The sequence below is a fragment of the Chaetomium strumarium genome (genome assembly GCF_033439665.1).
Source record: "Chaetomium strumarium strain CBS 333.67 chromosome Unknown B0T15scaffold_3, whole genome shotgun sequence".
Lineage (NCBI taxonomy): Eukaryota > Fungi > Ascomycota > Sordariomycetes > Sordariales > Chaetomiaceae > Chaetomium > Chaetomium strumarium.
In genome coordinates this window covers 3,314,290-3,333,539 of record NW_026944431.1, presented here as the reverse complement: position 1 = coordinate 3,333,539, position 19,250 = coordinate 3,314,290, and the positions used below count along the sequence as shown (strand labels likewise).

General features: G+C 57.3%; 6 protein-coding genes across 6 annotated transcripts; 4 read left to right on the top strand and 2 right to left on the bottom strand.

Moving 5' to 3' along the window:
• The first annotated feature begins 202 nt into the window (after positions 1 to 202).
• B0T15DRAFT_174253 (glycoside hydrolase superfamily) lies at positions 203 to 1,840 on the top strand. The gene is made up of 3 exons (XM_062862230.1): positions 203 to 1,274; positions 1,340 to 1,429; positions 1,501 to 1,840. Exons 1-3 carry the CDS (start codon positions 470 to 472, stop codon positions 1,713 to 1,715), a joined length of 1,110 nt encoding a protein of 369 aa, XP_062723118.1. The 5' UTR covers positions 203 to 469; the 3' UTR covers positions 1,716 to 1,840.
• Positions 1,841 to 3,465: 1,625 nt separating this feature from the next.
• B0T15DRAFT_574142 (uncharacterized protein) lies at positions 3,466 to 5,924 on the top strand. Its single transcript, XM_062870946.1, has 2 exons — positions 3,466 to 3,497; positions 3,554 to 5,924. Exon 2 carries the CDS (start codon positions 3,853 to 3,855, stop codon positions 5,572 to 5,574), a length of 1,722 nt encoding a protein of 573 aa, XP_062723117.1. The 5' UTR covers positions 3,466 to 3,497; positions 3,554 to 3,852; the 3' UTR covers positions 5,575 to 5,924.
• Positions 5,925 to 7,360: 1,436 nt separating this feature from the next.
• Positions 7,361 to 8,493, top strand: B0T15DRAFT_174213 (class I glutamine amidotransferase-like protein). Its single transcript, XM_062862229.1, has 2 exons — positions 7,361 to 7,649; positions 7,753 to 8,493. Exons 1-2 carry the CDS (start codon positions 7,566 to 7,568, stop codon positions 8,359 to 8,361), a joined length of 693 nt encoding a protein of 230 aa, XP_062723116.1. The 5' UTR covers positions 7,361 to 7,565; the 3' UTR covers positions 8,362 to 8,493.
• Positions 8,494 to 8,660: 167 nt separating this feature from the next.
• Positions 8,661 to 10,160, bottom strand: B0T15DRAFT_501856 (uncharacterized protein; the record flags this gene model as incomplete). Its single annotated transcript, XM_062867405.1, has 4 exons — positions 8,661 to 8,963; positions 9,003 to 9,250; positions 9,366 to 9,414; positions 9,459 to 10,160. The coding sequence occupies 4 exons, from the start codon at positions 10,158 to 10,160 to the stop codon at positions 8,808 to 8,810; spliced, it is 1,155 nt and encodes a 384-aa protein (XP_062723115.1). The 3' UTR covers positions 8,661 to 8,807.
• Positions 10,161 to 13,724: 3,564 nt separating this feature from the next.
• On the top strand, positions 13,725 to 17,571 carry B0T15DRAFT_174163 (mono-functional DNA-alkylating methyl methanesulfonate N-term-domain-containing protein). The gene is made up of 2 exons (XM_062862228.1): positions 13,725 to 13,984; positions 14,041 to 17,571. Exons 1-2 carry the CDS (start codon positions 13,890 to 13,892, stop codon positions 17,474 to 17,476), a joined length of 3,531 nt encoding a protein of 1,176 aa, XP_062723114.1. The 5' UTR covers positions 13,725 to 13,889; the 3' UTR covers positions 17,477 to 17,571.
• Positions 17,572 to 18,820, bottom strand: B0T15DRAFT_174115 (ThiJ/PfpI family protein). The gene has a single exon (XM_062862227.1). The coding sequence runs from the start codon at positions 18,413 to 18,415 to the stop codon at positions 17,666 to 17,668; it is 750 nt and encodes a 249-aa protein (XP_062723113.1). The 5' UTR covers positions 18,416 to 18,820; the 3' UTR covers positions 17,572 to 17,665.
• Positions 18,821 to 19,250: the final 430 nt, after the last annotated feature.

Here is a 19,250-nt window from a genome sequence, read left to right as displayed (position 1 = left end):
ACCGAAACAGCCGGCTTCCTCAGGTATTCCTTTGTTAGAAACGAACACTTGTGCCGCACATGGGCAGGTGAAGCCATCGCAACATCTTGCTACTCCCGGGACAGGTCCCACAATCGGGGTATACAATACCTACAGCGCTTGCCTCTGATCTGTCTCCTTTCCCTCCTTGCTCTTTGCCGGGGACCTATCCAGGAACAATGTTGACAATTTTCCGTACCGGGAAGTCGGTCGCCCCGCTTCCGAGGTCAAGCTCGGGGTAATAACTGATAGGCGGATTTTCCGTGAGATAAATCGACACCGAGGCTGTCATAGTGGCATGTTCGATGCTAAGGAAACGTGATATATGATGGGATGCTCCGTCGGATACTTAGGGGCACGCTCTGAACGAGCTTCCCAAGTACTGGCTTGCCCGCCTCGTGAGCCATTTCAGAAACCAGCCGCAGTCGGGATACTTGGATAGCACGACCGCATGATGAAGGCAGTTTTCACGATCGGTCTGGGTCTGCTTTCCGCAGCACAGGCTCTCCCTTCAGCAAGAGCACCAGGGTCGGCCACCGTCAACGGGACCCGCTTCTCCATCGACGGCAAGACCGGCTACTTCGCGGGCACCAACTCCTACTGGATCGGCTTCCTGGCCAACAACAGGGATGTCGACACCGTTATGAGCCACATCTCGTCCTCCGGGCTCAAGATCCTGCGCGTCTGGGGTTTCAATGATGTGAACGCCCGGCCTGGCTCCGGCATGGTGTGGTACCAGCTGCTCTCGTCGTCGGGCTCACAGATCAACACCGGCGCGGACGGCCTGCAGCGGCTCGACTACGTGGTCCAGTCCGCCGAGAAGCGCGGCGTCAAGCTGATCATCAACTTCGTCAACAACTGGGACGACTACGGCGGCATGAACGCCTACGTCAAGGCCTTTGGCGGCACCAAGGAGGGCTGGTACACCAATGCCAAGGCCCAAGACCAGTACAAGAAGTACATCAGGGCCGTCGTCAGCCGCTACGCCAACTCGCCCGCCGTGTTCGCCTGGGAGCTGGCCAATGAACCCCGCTGCAAGGGCTGCAGTACGGACGTCGTCTACAAGTGGGCGACCGACGTCTCGGCGTACATCCGCAGCCTGGATCCGAGCCACATGATCACGCTGGGTGATGAGGGCTTCGGCCTGCCCGGCGACACGACGTACCCGTACGGGTACAGCGAGGGCGTCGACTTTGTCAAGAACCTGGGCATCAAGAACCTGGACTTTGGAACGTTCCATATGTATCCCGACAGCTGTGCGTTTGCCAGTCGTGTACCTCTACCCAGAGTGCTGATTTCCTAACTCGCGTATCACTCATAGGGGGAGTCCCGTACAGCTTTGGTGACGGCTGGATCAAGAACCACGCGGCGGCTTGCAAGGCGGCCGGCAAGCCTTGTGTCCTCGAGGAGTGTAAGTGTTACACTCATTCATCACCTGACAGCTTGACTAGGTATTGTACATGATCACTTACAACAGCTCAGACGGCGCCTACGCACGCTGTGACATCCAGAAGCCCTGGCAGCAGAGTTCACTCTCACTCGCCACTCAGGGGATGGCAGCCGATATGTTCTGGCAATGGGGTGACCAGCTGAGCACGGGCCAGACGCACAATGACGGGAACACAGTCTACTATGGATCCGCCCTTGCGACGTGCCTGGTGACCGATCATGTCACGGCTATCAATGCTGCTTCATAGTTGGGTACGGTAGCGAGCGTATAGTGAAAAGCCGGTCAGGCGCTCTATGACGGCAAGCCGATTCCCTTCAGGTAGCGTACCCGACGGCAATCAGTTGACGCGCCATGCTGGACAGCTTGAGTTGAATCTGAGCCGGGCACAGCCGTGCCGGGTTGGTGGATCAGCATCGCACAAACTTACAAGTGACTAGCCTACAGGACGGTGTAGTTAATTGGCTATCGATGAGGTAGGAATCTATCCAGATTTCAGTTCACCCCCTTTGCTTGCTCTTTGCCCTTGTTGAGAACAAGAATATGGAGGATACTATGAGACGTGTGGCCCGGCCTCCCGGATGTGACCGGATCCGAGGAATCGGTTTGCCAAGTGGTTCATGCCGGCGGTTCTGGTGGTGGCTGATGTGATGTGATATGGTTGGCTTGCTTGCCGGCCCCGGCGCTTAATACGCTTAATCTCGCCAAGATCGGTGACCATCGCCTGCTGTACCGTATAGTCCTGGGTCTTTGAGATTATCGGATCGCAGTGCATCAATGGCAATCAAGACACTGTACTGCGCTCGTGTTCATACATCTTCAGCGGATGTAAAGGTGCTGATTGCCCGCGCAGTACTTTACACCGCTTTACACAGTAACTACAAAGTACAAACGAGGAGCGACGTGAGCCACATTTGCGGCACAGCTTCGGTGCCCATGACGTTGTTTGATGAGCACCCGACCAGGAGACCCCTGGGATGATTTGCAAACAAACGCAGTTGTGATAGCACAGCAAGCATCTAACAGAGCACGAGTCTTAAGGCTTTGTTGAGAGTTGTGGCGTCCCGGTACAACGTGAGAATAAGTTTGGAGTCCTCGTCTTGGGGCAGCGTGTGGTTACCTGGTATTTACGGCGGGGCACTGCCACTGGCCAAGAGAACCGTTTTCTCTTTCCACGTCTAAAAAAAGACAACACTTCCACACTGAACGACACAGCCTGGAGACGGGCCTTGATCAACGCCAAACAGGCTTCTTTCAAAGTGTTCCCAATTCCAGAACTACCTGACAACATTGTACAGATTCCTCAAGAACCTACACTGTCCACCGTCCTGCGTACTGAGGAGCGCTCTGAGAAGGATTGCGAATGCTCTGGTGGTCAGGCCAATCAGAGACGGGGGTTGGACAAACGGAAATTGCGTCCGTCCCGGCCCCACAACGCTTCGCGCTTCTCAACGGTTGTTGGCGCGTCTGATGACCGTCTTATCTGACTTCTCGTGTGCGGCCGCGCGGCAAAGAGTCCAAGACGACATGTACGGAGTATTCCGTACATACAAACTAACTACCTTACGGATAGGTAGGCGGCGTTCCGACTCTGCGCTCGACGTCTCAATGCGAGTCATGAATCGGGCTGCCGGTTTCGAATCCCAAACTGGATGTGATTAGGTATAAGTGACGTCCTAGACCACAACTGCTGAAGAACCTCGCATCGGAATATCGGCGGCAGAAGTTGGTAACTTACCGATTCTGCAATGCATAGACGGGTGCGTCAGGTGCGGCTGGGCCCGATTACAGCGACCAGCAGCAGTTCCATATTGCAGATGTGGCAGTGTACTGTACACACATGTGCCAGAGCAGCCGGCAGCCCGAGGGTGAAAGACCAATTCTGAGTCTCCGTAGCGTCAACTTCCAAGCGATTTGATTTACACCATCCGGTGCATGTCACTTGTTCAACGATCGCAACCACCTCGTGTTGGACCGGATGGATTTTGCTACCTCGCAGAGGAAGAGCGCATCAGAGAGCCCACCCCTGCTCGTAAGGAAGGCTTGGCCTCGGGAAGTCTCCACTCGGCTAACACCAGACCCCACCAGATCCGATGAACCCCTGTTCGCGGTTGCAGAAGCCTGCTATGGATCCGGCCTCTTTTACCTCCGTATTCCCATGTGGCTCCGCGACACTGTGCCTCGCGCTCATTTTTTGCATTGAAGTGCTCGTCTGAGCTTAGGACTACTGCCATCGACGACACGTCACGGTCCTGGATATTCCCCTAAAGTGATTCCCGTCTGGCATCGAGCGGCAGGAGTTCGGGTACCGTGGGCGTACAGGTTTCATGTCGCTCCGGCGCATTCTGGAAGTCTGAGCGGCCGGAACGGCACTCCCAACCGCGACAATGAGGACTGACTTCTTCGAGTGCCTTCCTCGGCCGACGGCGCTTCTCCTCTTGTCCAGCTTACTCGAGCTGACGAGCGCCTATGCATTATTCAAGGTGCCCAGGCAGACGCCAGCACCAACAATAACCATACCGTATCGACCCCTCAACGTCGTCTCATGGCCAATCCAGCCTACCCCGCCACCTGGGAATCGATTTGCTCTGCATCGTCGGCAGGGGAACACGGTGTGCGGATACATCGGAGGTGATTCTGCTCTTCCCGCAACATGTGGCGCTGGGTCCCATTGCGTGTTAGACACAGAGCATAACGTGGTAGGCTGCTGCCCTGACGGCGCGCCCTCGTGCACGGCCGGTGTCTTCACGGGGTGCGTGGATGGAAACAGCGGCCCTCAGACCGAGGTGAATCCGTACGTTTACAGTTGCACGGGTGGCAATGTCTGCTATAAGAACGTCTTCGAGGGCGGCTTCTCCCAGTTTGGTTGCGGGACGGCGAGCGATCTGGCCGCCACGGTGATGAACAGCGCGAGTGGGATCACTACCGCCCTCACTCGTCCCACCGTCAGCGTCTCGTACACACAGAGTATCAGCACCCTCAGCGAGCCCACAACACTGGGCACTATCACTAGCAAGTCTATCTCCAGCGAATCATCAACGTCATCATCGTCATCAGCTACCTCTTCATCCCTATCGACATCAACCGTCGTTGCCAACTCAGCGGCCACGTCTTCCTCAGCGGCCGCTGCGTCAACCGACTCCGGCCCTCGCACGGGCGCGATAGTCGGCGGCACGATCGGCGGCCTAGCCGTTCTGATCGCCCTCGTCGCGCTCGCCTTCTTCTTCCTCCGACGGCGCAATGCCAACGTGCGCCAAGGGCCCGGACCAGGAGGCGTCCGCGGCAAACACATCAGCTCACCCATGGGAATCGGCGGCACAGGCTTCTCAGCTCTCGCGCAGGACCACGACGCCTTCGAGACCGGACCGGGACCCGCCGCCGCCGGCGCGTACAACCACCCGCCTGAGATGACCACCACCACCACCGCATACGCAGGAGCAGGCCCGGCCTCACCCCCGCCAGCCGCTCTCGCACACCGCAGCATGCTCCCGCCCATCACCACCGGCCCGCCCATTGCCACCCAGATGGAAGTCTCACCCGTCAACGACGACCCCCTCGACCCGGACAACGACCGCTCTCCGTTCGCCTACGCCGGCGCGGTCTCGGCGGGCGCCGCCTCGATCTCGTCCTACCCGCCCTCCTCCAGCGGCGGGATCACGACGGCCAGCAACGCGGTCAGCGATGCCCCCGCTGGCGGGCTCTACTACCCGGGCCAGTACCCGGCCTACCCGGCCGCGTACGCGGGCGGGTCCGGGCTGATGATGGGCATGAACCCGCTGCTGGTCCCGGCTAATGGCCAGAGGCAGCTGGAGAGCGACCAGGTGCCGCTCACGAGGGAGATTGATGACTTCTCGCAGGGGTTCCATGCCGCGCTGGGGAGGATAGGGGAGGAGGACGAGGAGGAGGGGCAGGAGACGCCGTATAAGGACCATGTCGCTTCCTCCGGGGCAGGACAGGGTCAGCAGCAGCAGGAGGGCGCGGTTGGTGGGCAAGGAGGAGGAGACCACGGGGGTGGGACGCATGACAGTTCCGGCTCGGCGACGTCGGCGCTGTCCAAGCCGCTTTGGCAACAGAACCGGCGGCAGAGTCGGAATCTAATGTGGATGTGAGGCAAGTTTACCTTACTGGATGAGGAGGGAAGCGGGGGTCTAGCCGTGAGTATACGATGTCATGCCCCCCTTCTTTGCTGCTCTGTGGCGTTTGTGGAGCGGTTCTCCCGGGTTATTGATCGAGAGCCAGCGGCGTTGGGCACTGCATTTTTCTGGGACACGGAGCATCCGGTCTGGCTTTTTGTTTGGCTGGTCGACCATCACATGATGCTTTGGACAGCACGTAATATGCTAGAGTGCTTGTACATCCATAGTCGGTTCGTGTGGAATAGAAGTAGAAAGCATTCGTCTGTACAGCCACGCACAACCTCGCATCACCGGGGTGAGACGATCCTTCTTCCCGACGACCTCGACATGGCGAATGGATGTTTGACTGGGCGGCCTCAAGTCGGTAGGAATGGATCAACGCGCCCACTTGAGGCATAGATGAGAAGAGACGGAACGGACACCGCTTCTCACTACGCCATCATTCCTTCCATGTTTCAGGTGAGCATCCCTTCTCCTCATCTGTGAGAGAGGAGCGCGGAGCGAGAAAGTGTCACCAGCTTTCGTGTCCGCTTCAAAGCCGATGAAACGGTGACTGCACTCCGGCGGTCAGGCTGCCGATGCTCCTCTGAGCGGCCACTGGGTTCCGGTTGGACGTCGTTCGTGGCTTTCGTGCCACCACTGCGGTGATGCATTGTCAGCCTGATTGAGTCCGGCCACTTCGACAGGTGATGTGGTCGTGAGGCTGGGGATGACACTGCTCATTTCCAATATATTGCGTGCAACACCACTAGGTCAGCTATTGCGCTGTCCTTTTCGCCTCGTTGACACCCAGGTTTTATTAACTAGGTATCTGCTGCCCGTTGCACATTGAACGAAACGGCAAGTCATGGGGTTTGTTTTGTCGGTGAGCAGAGGCCGACCGAGGCTGTAACCGTCGGTTATTAGGAGTCACCGCCATCCATGGAGCCAGGACACACGATAACCTCGAACACAGGTCAGCCAGCGCTCCTTTCATCTTACGCGGCCCTCTTACAGAACACGTCTGGAGGGAGTACAGCTCATTTTAAAGGCGTCGGCTCGTCATCCGGTTTCGTTGGTTGGTTCTACGTACGGTACCCACGTGCGTGCGTGCGTGTGAGGAAGTCGGTGGCACACACCTCGTCGCGCCCTCTCTCCCTCTCACCTTCCACACATAAAATTAACTGGTTGGGAGTCAGGTCAGCTGGCTAACTTGAATTTCGGTGTAGGGAGTCATGAGATGAGGCCGCAATGCTGTGCGGCCTGGTTATCCCGCCGGCCCGCTCCGATCATTCGGCGCCGAAAGGCTTGTTGGTTCGGAACGGCTTCCGATCAAAGGCCCAGATTGGCTTGTTCACCGACTCGGTCATCTTCTCACACTTCACAAGGGACTGCCGGACCGGGCTTGTCCAATCTTTTGTTGGAAGTCCCAGATCCGTTCTAACTTCAACTTGAGTTATGGGCGATCGACCCAACAACCCTCCCGGTCCCGCACATGACGTCACGCAGACTCGGACAGCTTCAAGTTCGAACACAAACACGACATTGGACACAACTGAGGCAGAGGCGACCATCCTGTGAGGGTGCAAGCCGAACCGAGAGGGCAGGCTGCCTCGGTGCGGGTTTCATCTTCGGTGGTGCTGGACACGGGCTACTGCGGTGAACGAGAGAGAGAGATGAGGGGAGAAAGGTTGATTCGGTCCGCGGCAAAAGTCCCTTCGGTTGCAGATGCCAGCATCATCCAGTAGACCGTTCTCGTAATCGGCGGGGCCGGTTGACGTGCAGGGGACTCGGGGGAGAGAGATATAAAAGGGCTAAGGAGAATCCGGTTTTGAGATGGTGTTCGTCCGAAGACAGCCCACCAAGATCTTCGACAACTTGACAAGAATCACTTAGCAATCAAGCAAGCCTTCAAGCGCACATACATACACATACAAACACTCTTATTACTCCTCAGAAATATCCCATCCCAACACTCCGCCAAAATGTCGGACTCTCCCAAGATCCTCGTCGTCCTCACCTCCCACGGCAAGCTGGGCGACACGGGCAAGCCGACGGGCTGGTATCTGGCAAGTCCTATCTATCTAAACCTCGCCCCGCCTCCCTTCTCCCCTTCCCAAACCACCCTTTTCTTCCCCCTAAGAAACTAACACACACCGCCCCAATGAACAGCCCGAGCTCGCCCACCCACACGCAGTGCTCACCCAGCAAGGCTTCCACATCACGCTCGCCTCCCCGGCCGGCGGGCCCGCACCGCTGGACCCCTCCAGCGTGGAAGCGTCGGCCAACGACACGACGTCGCAGGCCTTCCTGGCCGAGCACAAATCGCTATGGGAAACCACCACCCCACTAGAGTCCTTCCTCGGCCGCGCGGACGAGTTCGCCGCCGTGTTCTTCCCGGGCGGCCACGGCCCCATGTTCGACCTGGCCTCGGACCCGACCTCGCACGCGCTGGTGCAGGAGTTTGCCCAGAAGGGCAAGGTGGTGGCGGCGGTCTGCCACGGCCCTGCCGCGCTGGTCGGGGTGAAGGGGTTCCTGAGGGGGAAGAAGGTTACGGGGTTTTCGAATGAGGAGGAGAAGGAGGTTGGGCTGGAGAAGGTGGTTCCGTTTTCGTTGGAGGATAAGCTCGTGGAGGCTGTGGGGAAGGGCGGGAAGTATGAGAAGGCTGGTGAGAAGTGGGGGGAGAAGGTGGTGGTTGATGGGAAGTTGATTACGGGCCAGAACCCGGCTAGCTCGAAGAAGGTGGCTGAGGAGATTGTGAAGGCTGTTTATGGTGCTTGAAAGGGGGTTACGGGGTAAGGGGCGGTGGTGGCTTCAAGTTGTTAAGAGGAGTAAATGATTGTTTGGATGGAAGACTTTCTTTCTCTCTGTTTGTTGACTTGATGTTATGAGGAGGAGAATCCTTGCTATGGGATGGATGCTCGGTGCATGTGTTTGATGGAGCCGAGTCGCAGAGAATGACGGAGGGATAGCAAGACTCAAGTCACGGCGCGAATGTCCAGCGGCAATTTTGATGGGATCACGATACGTCTTAGAAGCAGAAAATGACCAAAAAAAAGAACCCGAAGGCTTATTCGTCACGCCAGATATTTTCCCATTATGTCTCATCCCACTATCTGGCTATACCCTACCCGTGCCTTCCCCTATTATCCCCCTCTAGCAAGGCCCAGTGGTTTCGAGTACACTGGTCCGACGGGAAAGCGACCCCAGCCGAAAGCCGGAGCCGTCTACTCCCGCGGATAGACAGTGTACTCGACCAGCTGGGCCTGCAACTCCCAGGTCAGGTCGCAGAGCAAGTCTTCCAACGGGAACAGCATGCTGGTATCGGTGGGTTCGCAGCAGAACGCGCACCACCCGCCGTACGTGTTGCGGAGGTCGGCCGCCTAGGCCAACCTCTCGTCAACAGCGACGACTTTGGCAACCGCCTCGTGGTTGTCGGCGGCCATCAGCTCGAGCGCCAAGATCATCTCGGCCAGCGCCTTCGTCACCTGGCGCCGCGGAGCCAGGCCGCACGCGACCAGGAAGCCGTTGAGCGCCCCCAACCGGTGTGTGTTGCACACCATGTTGGTACATGGGTGCGCTGCCAGGCGGGCCGTCCACTTGCGGAGGGCCGAGTCGGCGCCCTCGAAGAAGTGCTCGAGCACGCGGTTGCAGGTCGCGAGGATGGCCTCTGTGTGTTGAAAAACAGTCAGTCAGTCAATCAAATCATCTATCAACCTTCTCTACTGCCAGAATGGTACAAGTACCCAAGACCAGCATGAGGAATCAAGAATCAGTTAACTCACCAGCCGTCCCCGCGCCGCACACCTCCGTCTCGAGCCTCTTGCCGGACCACTTGACCAGCGTCGTCGTCGTCATCGTCTGGCCCGCCTCTCCACACTGCACAGGTAGGCCAGGCGGGCCGCGATCGCCCGCCAGCACCCTTCCCAGCCGAAGACGAAGCAGGCATTCAGCGCCCTCTCCCAATCCTCGTCTCCTACCACCACCTCCCCATCTTCTTCTTCCATGCCGCCGGGACCGTCGAGCCAGGTACCCGGCTTCTTGAGGCGGCCGACAAAGACACCCATCCAGGTCTGCATCATGTTGATGCACGACCGGGCCAGGCCGAGCGCGTCCTTGTCGATCCCGGCCAGCCGCCATAGGTTGGCGACGGTCAGGCCGTCGGTCTTGTTCTGCTGCAGGGTGCCAACAAGCGCCACCAGCGCGTCCAGGTGCTCGGTGAGCACCTCGGCGGGGAGGGCGGCGGCCGCGGAGGCGAGGAGGTTGAGATCGACGCGGAAGGAATTGGTGGCCGCGTCGATGGTGGTGGCAGGATGGCTGCCGGACCACAAAGTGAAGGTGTTGGTGATGTGGTCGGGGAAAGTGAGGGTCGTGAGCGGGATGGAGCGGGTGAAGCCGCCCATGCTGACCTGGAGGGTGGTGAGCGGGGCGGCGGCGGTCGTGGCCATGTCGGACACGGCGAGGTTCTCCATGGGCGCGCTTGGGTTGGCGGCCGATGCGGACTGCGCGGGCTGGGTATGCGCGCCGGCTTGCTCTGGGGTTCCGCTGCGAGATGTCTGGTTCATGTCGATGGACTGCATCTCGTGCTGTCTTGATTTTGTTTGTGAAGGAAAAAAATTATTTGAGTCGGTAATGTTTGTGGAGATGACCGAGTCGGTGTTGTTGGAGGAAGAGTTCAAAGCCGGCGGGGCAGAAGCGGCAGAGTTTAAAACCGACTCTGGGCCTGATTCTGAACAAATGACTTGTTCGGTGGCCGGGCCGGAACAGATGGCCTGTTCGGCCGTGGTCGGTGCTCCACACGGTCCGGCATGATACGCGGGCGCGGCGTGCTCGGATGGAAGACGTGGGGCCGGTTGGTCGGTCAAACCCTGAGTCTGGCTCCCGGCGTTGATCTCTGCGGTTCCACGTGCCCCCAGGACATCGAGTGAGGGTGACGGAGATCGGGACAGGTCCACGCTGGCCGATGACAGGGTCTCGTTAGAGATGTCCATGCTGTCTGACGAGAGTGACGGGCTTGCGGGATGAGCAGTGGGTGCCTCAGGAGCAGCGATCGCAACAGAGGAGCTAGCCAAGTGAGAGATTGGGTAACCTGCGCCATCAGAGGAAAACGAGGGCAGAACTCCACCGACTGTCGGACCGGTAGCTTGATATGGCGCGTAATAACGACCAGGGCCACCACCAGTTACGGCTCTATATCCGGGTCGAACGGTGCCCTGGACTGCGGCTGGTGTAAATGGAGGGCGAATGGGCGCTCCTGCTGCCGGAGATGGTATGTACGCTCCATGGGATATAGACCGGCCGTAGTGTCCCGGACCAGAGAAGGAAAACGGAGGCTGACTGATAGCAGTTAAACGACCTCCATACTCAGCGGCGCCCGAAGTGTAGGCAGCCGTGTGCCCGCTGCTGCTGTTGCTGTGGCCAGACAAGTCCGCAGTATACGCAGGAGGGCTAGAAGAGAAGGTGGGCGCGGCAAGACAAGATAGTCGTCGAGACTGGCGGCATAGGCATTCGAGTCGGGCTCAACAGGCGCCTGCTCGCTGTCGTACGCCGCGTGATGCCGAAGGGATTGGGAAAGGACCCATGCTGCTCACAGAAGCCGCCGTGACTTGTTGCTGGGGATGCTGGGGATACTGGGGATACAGGGGACGGTGGGGGCCCAGTGAAAGGAGGAGAAGAATTGCTCAGAGAAGAGATTTAATCCTAATAGAAGGCCGGAGAGTGTGCACGTCGTGTCGTGTCACCTTTCCGAGTCCGAATAGGAGCAAATTCTTCACTTGCCATGCGCAATTTCCCATTCCGCGCCCCTCGACCGGTGCTATTGTACACTCAGATGGCCCATTGAGGTGTTAAAAGGGGATGAGGCTCTGCGAGCCTAGAGAGATCATAGAGGGAGGCGGGGGTAGTATGGAAGTTGAAAACTTGATCTACCACAGTAAATAAAACCAGCCCTTCTTGGTCCCTTCGCTTTGAAGAGCTGTATCATGAACTTATGATAACTTGAAGTAGGGTAACTTGAAGGCCGCGCCTCATGGCGACTGATCACACTGCTAATTTCATTGCATACGGTTATGGCATCTATAGCGCTTATATATCCTTAACAATGTTGAAAGCAAGTTGACTCTCGAACACCGATGAGACATGAGTGACGGCGTAGCAGAAGATCACGCTATAGGGAGGAAAGATCAGAATCATCAAATCATAAGATTGTAGTTAATGTCACCTCTGTCAGAAGAGTTGGAAGGTGGTCCCGGGGTGGACTATGACTTCCGGAAAGTAGCTGAATGCGACAGCTCAGATGAGAATACCTACTAGGACCTACCTATCCATCCGTACACGGCAACTTTGGAAAACAAGAACAGTTTGGCATCCGGCAGTGGCACATGTCAAACAACAAATCGGCTCTCGACTGGCACCAAATGGCTCGTGCACGCCTGCGAATTGCAGGCGTGCACGAACCACCTTCCCGTACCTATAAATATCTACTGCCCCTCCCACCATTTTGAACCTTTTCTTCTTTTTTTCCTTAGCTCTCTTTGCCTTTTGGCTTAGATCAAGTGTAGTATCTGTTCTTTTCAGTTTAATCTCTGAAACTGCTCTACGGAGTAGAATCGTGATTATACTTATTTTTGGCCCTCGGGAGTCTTGCCTCTGTGCTTGCACATGCTTGACTCCCACTGTGTCCCTGGTATTACACTGCCTCCAGGCGACGCGACCTCATCTTTTTTTCATTGTGATCTTGGGCATCGCTCAGGACATGAGGAAGAAGAGAATTCTGGATCAACTTTTGAGACGTTAGAGCTCGGCTCACGCATAACAGTTGGCATTTTCACCGTGGTGGTTGTGATCTTGATTCCCTCCAATCTTGGACCTTTGTGTGCAATTGAGAAAGATCTGATACGGATATTGCCACTTTCGACCAGCGGTTGCCTCGTTCCTCTCGAGCCACTCCACATCGGAGAGCGACATTAAGCGGAGAAGATGGCTTGAGGAATCCTTACACATAGCGCCACGGCTGCGGCTATTGCGTCGAGCCCGCATCTTGGACATTGACTGGCAGAATGTGTCAATGTGGTTCCCAATATCTAGTCATCCTTCATCGTATGTCTTCGATACCGCTGAACGCGTTCTCTGGGTTGAAAACGGCGGAGGATGCTGCCTCAAGCTTCCAGCTTTCCAACCGAGCAGGCCACAATTATATCCACCCGCGCCAGTGGTGAGTTGATCGAGAAGTCTCTCGCCAATCCTTGGCCGTAAGACTTTCCTGATGGTTTGTGAATCGAGTCTCCCGTGTAACGTGATTATGTTGCTGATCCGGCGCAGCGTGACCAAGGTCTGATCCATTGGCCGCCGTACCTGGTCCAAGAGCTTTGGGCCACCGTGTTGGCGGATGAAGAGTACACGAAGAACTAGGTTCTTCGCGAAGAATCAGCGGCGTTTGGCAGAGCAGTATGCCTTCGCAACGCGGTTCTTGGATGAAAACAAGATTCCCGCACTACAGGAACTCGTAGGCCCCCATTTCTTCGGACTGCTCCCATCCCCCTTCCCTCCTGTATCCTCCTTTGTGGTCTTAAAGACGAAATGGTCTGAGCTGGCTTTGTCAGATGGGAAAGGAATGCCGGTATGTTCATATGGATGGACCTCTGACGATACTTGACAGTGGGAGAGACTGCTGTCAGGCTCTTGCCTCACCACCTGACCCCTCTGGAGAGAGGAGATCATCAGCAAACAGAGATGGAGATTGTGAACCGTTGTTTTGCGAACGGACTTGCCATCGTGCTGGGGACCAACTTCTTCACTGAAGAACTGGGATGGTTCCGCCTGAGCTTCACAGCGACCTAGTCGACCGGCGCTGGAGACTGGGCTCCAGCGGATGCTCACGGCACTACAAGAAATCGAGCGACTGGGCCGGTAATGACGAGAAATGTCGTGTAACCAGAGGCTTAAGGATCATTGTAGCTATCTTAGCTTATGTGACACACAATACAACCGAGACCAGCTTCATCAATTCCATTCCAGGTCGGGCAGTCTTGGGATCCGGCCAGAGCAGCAGCAGCTTCAGCTTTAACTTTCCCCAGACCCGCTCGGCTAGCGCTAAAAGAGCTTCAGGGGTGGCAGTTGCCCCACGCCGCCATGCGAGCGCGGGCCCCGGATTCAGCGGCATCACACTGCAGCTTCAAAAGATGGGCTCCAAGTTCTTATCTCCGTTGCATCACCTTCAGCGAAGTACTCCATGAGCCGCCGTTGCGAATGTAACCGCCATTTCTCCCGATCCACAACCTATTCTCGACTGCTGGTTCCCGTCGGTTGAAATGGCCTACATAGCTCCCATCCACCGGCCCAGCAGCGTGCGGCATGCGCTGCGCAGCCATCTCCTCTCGGACGAGGAGGAGAGCTTGGTGCTTGCGTACGGCTTCCTCCCTTATGTTTCCCCGTGAGCCCTCACTAACACACCGCGCTCAGACGGGCCAATCGGTTGGAGGTTTGGAGGCTCTCCGAAGGGATGCTCTCGCTCGCCCACTCAGAGATAGTCAACGGCACCATCTCGATCCTCCAGAAGCTCCGACCAAAGGATTCCAGAACAGACCTATTGTTTATCGGTACCGACCGGTTTGAATACTTCACCATGGCATGGAACTCGGAGACCTCGCGATTGGATACAACGAACCCGAAGATTGACTACGGCGAGCGGTACATGCGAGACTCGCAAAGCCAAGACCGATGTTTGGTCGACCCGTCGGGGAGGTTTCTGGCCATGCACCTGTGGGAAGGTGTGCTGTCGATCTTACGGCTGGGGAATAGAAAGAACAAGGCGACAGTACTCGACGAGATGGCCCAGGTGCGGCTATCAGAGCTGTTCATCCGGGCGAGCACCTTCCTCTACACCGAGACTGGGCATCCAAAGGTCGCCTTTCTATATCAGAGCCGAGCCGACTCGAACGACGCGAAACTAGCCACCTACCGGCTGACATTGGACGACCGGAATACCGAGGCCTCACGATTCGACCCAGAACGGGATAGGGAGGTCGATGCGGATATGCAAGATCCGAGCGCATCCATGCTGATACCCGTCCGCAAGGTCGAGGAGGAAGTTAAGCGGCATAACGTGCGGAACATCGAGTCGGCGAAAGCACATATCGGTGGCCTGATAGTGGTGGGCGAGACGAGGCTGCTTTACATCGACGAGGTTACCAAAATTACAGTCGAGTCGGCGCTGAAGGAGGCGTCCATCTTCGTGGCGTGGGCTGAGTATAATGTACTGAACTACTTCCTGGCCGACGACTATGGGAACCTACACCTGCTCACCATTCTGACGGAGGGCGTCGTGGTCACGGACATGGAGGTCTCCCGCATTGGGCGGACCTCGCGCGCAAGCAATCTGGTCTATCTTGGAGACGACTTGTTGTTCGTCGCCTCTCACTACGGGGACAGCCAGCTATTTCGGCTCGACCTCCAAAATGAAGACCCCAAACAGCTTGTGCAGCTCGTGCAGACCCTCCCCAACATTGGGCCGATCCTGGACTTCACGATTATGGATTTGGGCAACAGGGATGAGAGCCAACCGGGGAACGAGTACTCGTCTGGCCAGGCCAGGATTGTCACTTGCAGCGGCGCATATAAAGACGGGACCCTTCGGAGTGTGCGGAGTGGTGTCGGGCTTGAGGATGTCGGCATCCTCGCTGACCTCGAGCACTGCCGAGGGCTTTTCTCTGTGCGGTCTTACGGGTCTCCCAAAGCTGATACCCTCGCCGTGTCGTTCCTCACCGAAACGCGGGTTTTCCGCTTCGACCCCCAAGGCGAGGTTGAGGAGGTAGAGTCTTTTGCCGGCATGGTATTCGACCACCAGACGCTGCTAGCGATGAGCCTGCCGAACGGACAGCTGCTGCAAGTCACAACGGCAGCTGCTTCCATTCTCGACACCGAAAGCGGTGTCACGGTAGCATCGTGGGCGCCGGACGGGGAGAGGAATATCATAAACGCATCTGCAAACATCCACTGGCTCTTGCTGTCCGTCGGCGGCACAGAGCTCGTGTCACTGAGCTTATCTGATGAGCTACAAACTGTCAAAGAAAAGGACACCAGCCAGCAGGATCAAATCGCCTGCATTCATGTCGCCCCTGATCTGGCCGACGTCGGCGTCGTGGGTTTCTGGGCGTCCGGCACCGTCTCCATTATCGATCTGAACACCCTGGAACCCATCCATGGAGAGTCCCTCCGCACGTCCACGGACGACGCCTCTATACCCCGCGATCTTGCTCTCGTACAGATGCTACCGCGCAACGTATCTGGACCTACATTATTCGTGGCCATGGACGACGGTAACATCGTGACATTTACCGTTTCAAAAGACCTGGCTTTGTCAGGGAGAAAACGCGTCATACTGGGCATGCGGCAGGCTCGTTTCCACGTCCTACCGCAGCCCGATGGCATCTTCAACCTATTCGCCACAACCGAACACCCCAGCCTGATCTACGGCTCGGAAGGCAGGATAGTCTACTCGGCGGTAACGGCCGAAGAAGCGACATACATCTGCCCCTTCGACAGCCACGCCTTCCCCAACTGCATAGTCCTGGCGACCGACTCCCAGATCAAGGTCTCACAGATCGACCGCGAGAGGCGCACGCACGTGAAGCCACTTTATCTGGGCGAAATGGCCCACAGCATTGCCTACTCCTCCAAAGAGAAGGTCTTCGGCCTCGGCTGTATCAAGAAAGACCTCGTCAACGGCGAGGAAGTCGTTCAGTCCTCCTTCAGGCTCGTGGACGAGGTCATCTTCGACCGCGTCGGAAAGTCTTTCCCGCTCGGCTCGCCCGCCTACAGCGAGCTCGTCGAGTGTGTCGTCCGCGCCGAGCTCCTAGATTCCTACGGCAACCCGGCCGAGCGCTTCATCGTCGGCACGAGCTATCTCCCCGACCCGGATTTCGGCGCCGGCACGGACGTGCGGGGCCGGATCCTGGTCTTCGGCGTCGACGGCGATCGGAATCCGTACCTGATCCTCAGCCACGAGCTGAAGGGCGCGTGCCGCCGTCTGGCGGTCATGGACGGCGGGAAGATCGTGGCGGCCCTGACCAAGACGGTCGTGGTGTGCCAGTACCAGGAAACGTCGAGCACCACCGGCGAGCTGACGAATGTCGCATCGTACCGGACGGCGACGTACCCCGTGGACCTCTGTGTGAAGGGCAACACGATCGCCGTGTCGGACTTGATGAAGTCGCTTGCGCTCCTCGAGTATGTGCCTACCGGTACGGCGGAGGGGCGCAGCGGGGCGCCGGAGTTGGTGGAGAAGGCGAGGGACTTTGCCAGTGTCTGGGCTACGGCTGTCGGGCATATCGACGGTGAGAACTGGCTCGAGGCGGACGCGCAGGGGAATTTGGTGGTGTTGAGGCAGAATCTGGAGGGCGTTACGGCTGAGGATAAGAGGCGCATGGAGGTGACGAGCGAGATCAACCTGGGCGAGCAGGTGAACAGGATACGGAGTTTCGAGGTCGAGACGACGCCTGGTGCCATGATTACTCCGAGGGCATTTTTGGGAACGGTGAGTCTTTCTTCTGCATGGACGCGAGTGAGTCGGTTTGCTAACGTTGTACTGATAATGCAGGTCGAGGGAGGCATCTATCTATTTGGGACTGTGGCGCCACATGTCCAGGATTTGCTGCTGCGGTTCCAGGACAGGCTGGCCGATGTCATTCAGATGGCCGGGGCCATAGAGTTCAAGACATACAGGGCGTTCAGGAACGCCGAGCGGGAGAAGGACGGGCCATTCAGGTTCATAGACGGGGAGTTACTGGAAAGGTTCTTGGACGTGGACGAAGCGACTCAGGACGAGGCCTGTAAGGGACTGGGTCCGACGGTTGAGGACATGAGGAATCTGGTCGAAGAGCTAAGGAGAATGCATTGAGAGAACACAGGCTACCAGCGTAATCATGGCGTATACGTGTAAAAGATAGAAAATAAAGTAATACACCGAGGCAACTCCGTCCAGGCTTTTGCCTCAGCATGGGACTATTGCCGATACCTGTCTCATTTATTACACTACAGTGAGTACCTGGTATCAAGTCCTACAAGCGAGTTGAGACTACACAATGGTTTACTTCGCCTCCAACATCTGCAAAAACCTATTCCCCAACGCATCAGCCGCCATCGGATTCCCGCCCGACACTACCTCCCGATCGACCGTGATCTGCCCAATCTTCTCCCCGGCACCCTCCTGCATATCCGCGCCCGCCTCCCTCAGCCGGCTCTCCACCTTCTCGATCTCGCCGCGCAACAGCGTCTCCATGACCTTCTCCTCGGCGTCGCTCCAGCTGGTGAGCTTATACCCCTTGTACGCGAACCCGTCCTGGTTCAGCCGCGTGCTCAGCAGCGCGTACGGCCCGTGGCAGATGACCGCCGTGGGCTTGTGCTCGACGTGGAAGTGCCTCAGGATCCGGCCCAGGTCCTCGTCCTCGCCCAGGTCAGCCAGCGGCGCGTGCCCGCCGGGGATGAACACGCCGTCGAAGGCCCGGAGTTCCGCGTCCGAGATGTCGCGGAAGCGCCGTGGGTGGGTGAAGCCGTTCTCCCGCTTCATGCGCTCGATTAGCTCGTTCTCGCGCCGCCGCTCGAGGTAGTTGCCTGCGAAGGCGAGGAGGGTCTCGCTGTTGGGGTCCGGCTTGGGTTCCTTGCCCTGGGGGGAGGCGAAGGTCACTTCGACTCCGGCGTCGAGCAGCTTCTGGAGCGGCTTGGCTAGCTCCATGAGGAAGAAGCCTGAGGGTTGGTCGACTGTCTTGCCTTCGGCGCCGGTGTTGTGCAGCGGGAAGGCGTCGGCGTCGGAGAGGATGATGAGAACCTTCTTGGCCATTTTTGGTGGTTTTGTGTGTGAGACTTTTCTGGGGGGTATCAAAGGTAGTTCTTGCGAATGTCTCAAGGCTTGTCGCTTGGTGAAGCGTATTACTGAATGTTAGTTGGCTCTGCGAGGCGAAGGTTTCAGTTCACATATAAGCTCTGTGGGTTCATGGGATGAGCAGCTATGACATCACCGCTGCCCACAAGGGATGTTACTCCTTGACCTAATCGCATCCATAGAAGGGGATTATCATGTTGTTTGAACCTGGCCACTTTACATTGATCTCCATGTCTGCAAGACGAAAGTCGAGCTTTATGCATTGTATGCCTCTGGATGATCCTGAAGGAGTCCGTTCTTGCGGAATCAGCCTTGCGGCAACTGAACATCAACACTGATTCAGCAACACCGGCTCAAGACCTAGCAAGACAGTAACTATCACGAGAAGATAGATGGAGCTTCCCTGAGTCCCATTTAGCAAGGGAGATCAGTATTCACGGATGCCTGAGCGGGCACCTTCTTCGTGCTGCTGTCATGCCGAATCAGTTATCTTGTCGAGCTATGAGGTACAGATTACCGATTCCAGATAGCATGGTGGGTCGACCTGACCTGGGCTGCCAAGACTGCGGGAGAAGCCGGAGTAGTAATCGACCAATCACGATTTTCCCATTGGCGGCTTTGCTGCCTCAGGCCACCACAACTTTCCTCGGGCCTGGTCCAATGCCGAAAAACCTCAGTCCACGGACTCGGCGTCGAACCAAGGACCCAACCACAACCGCAACCCTCGCCGCTCTTCCTAGCCGCCTGCGAAGCCCGCAGCGACGACAATCCGCCCCGCGCTTCCTCTGATTGA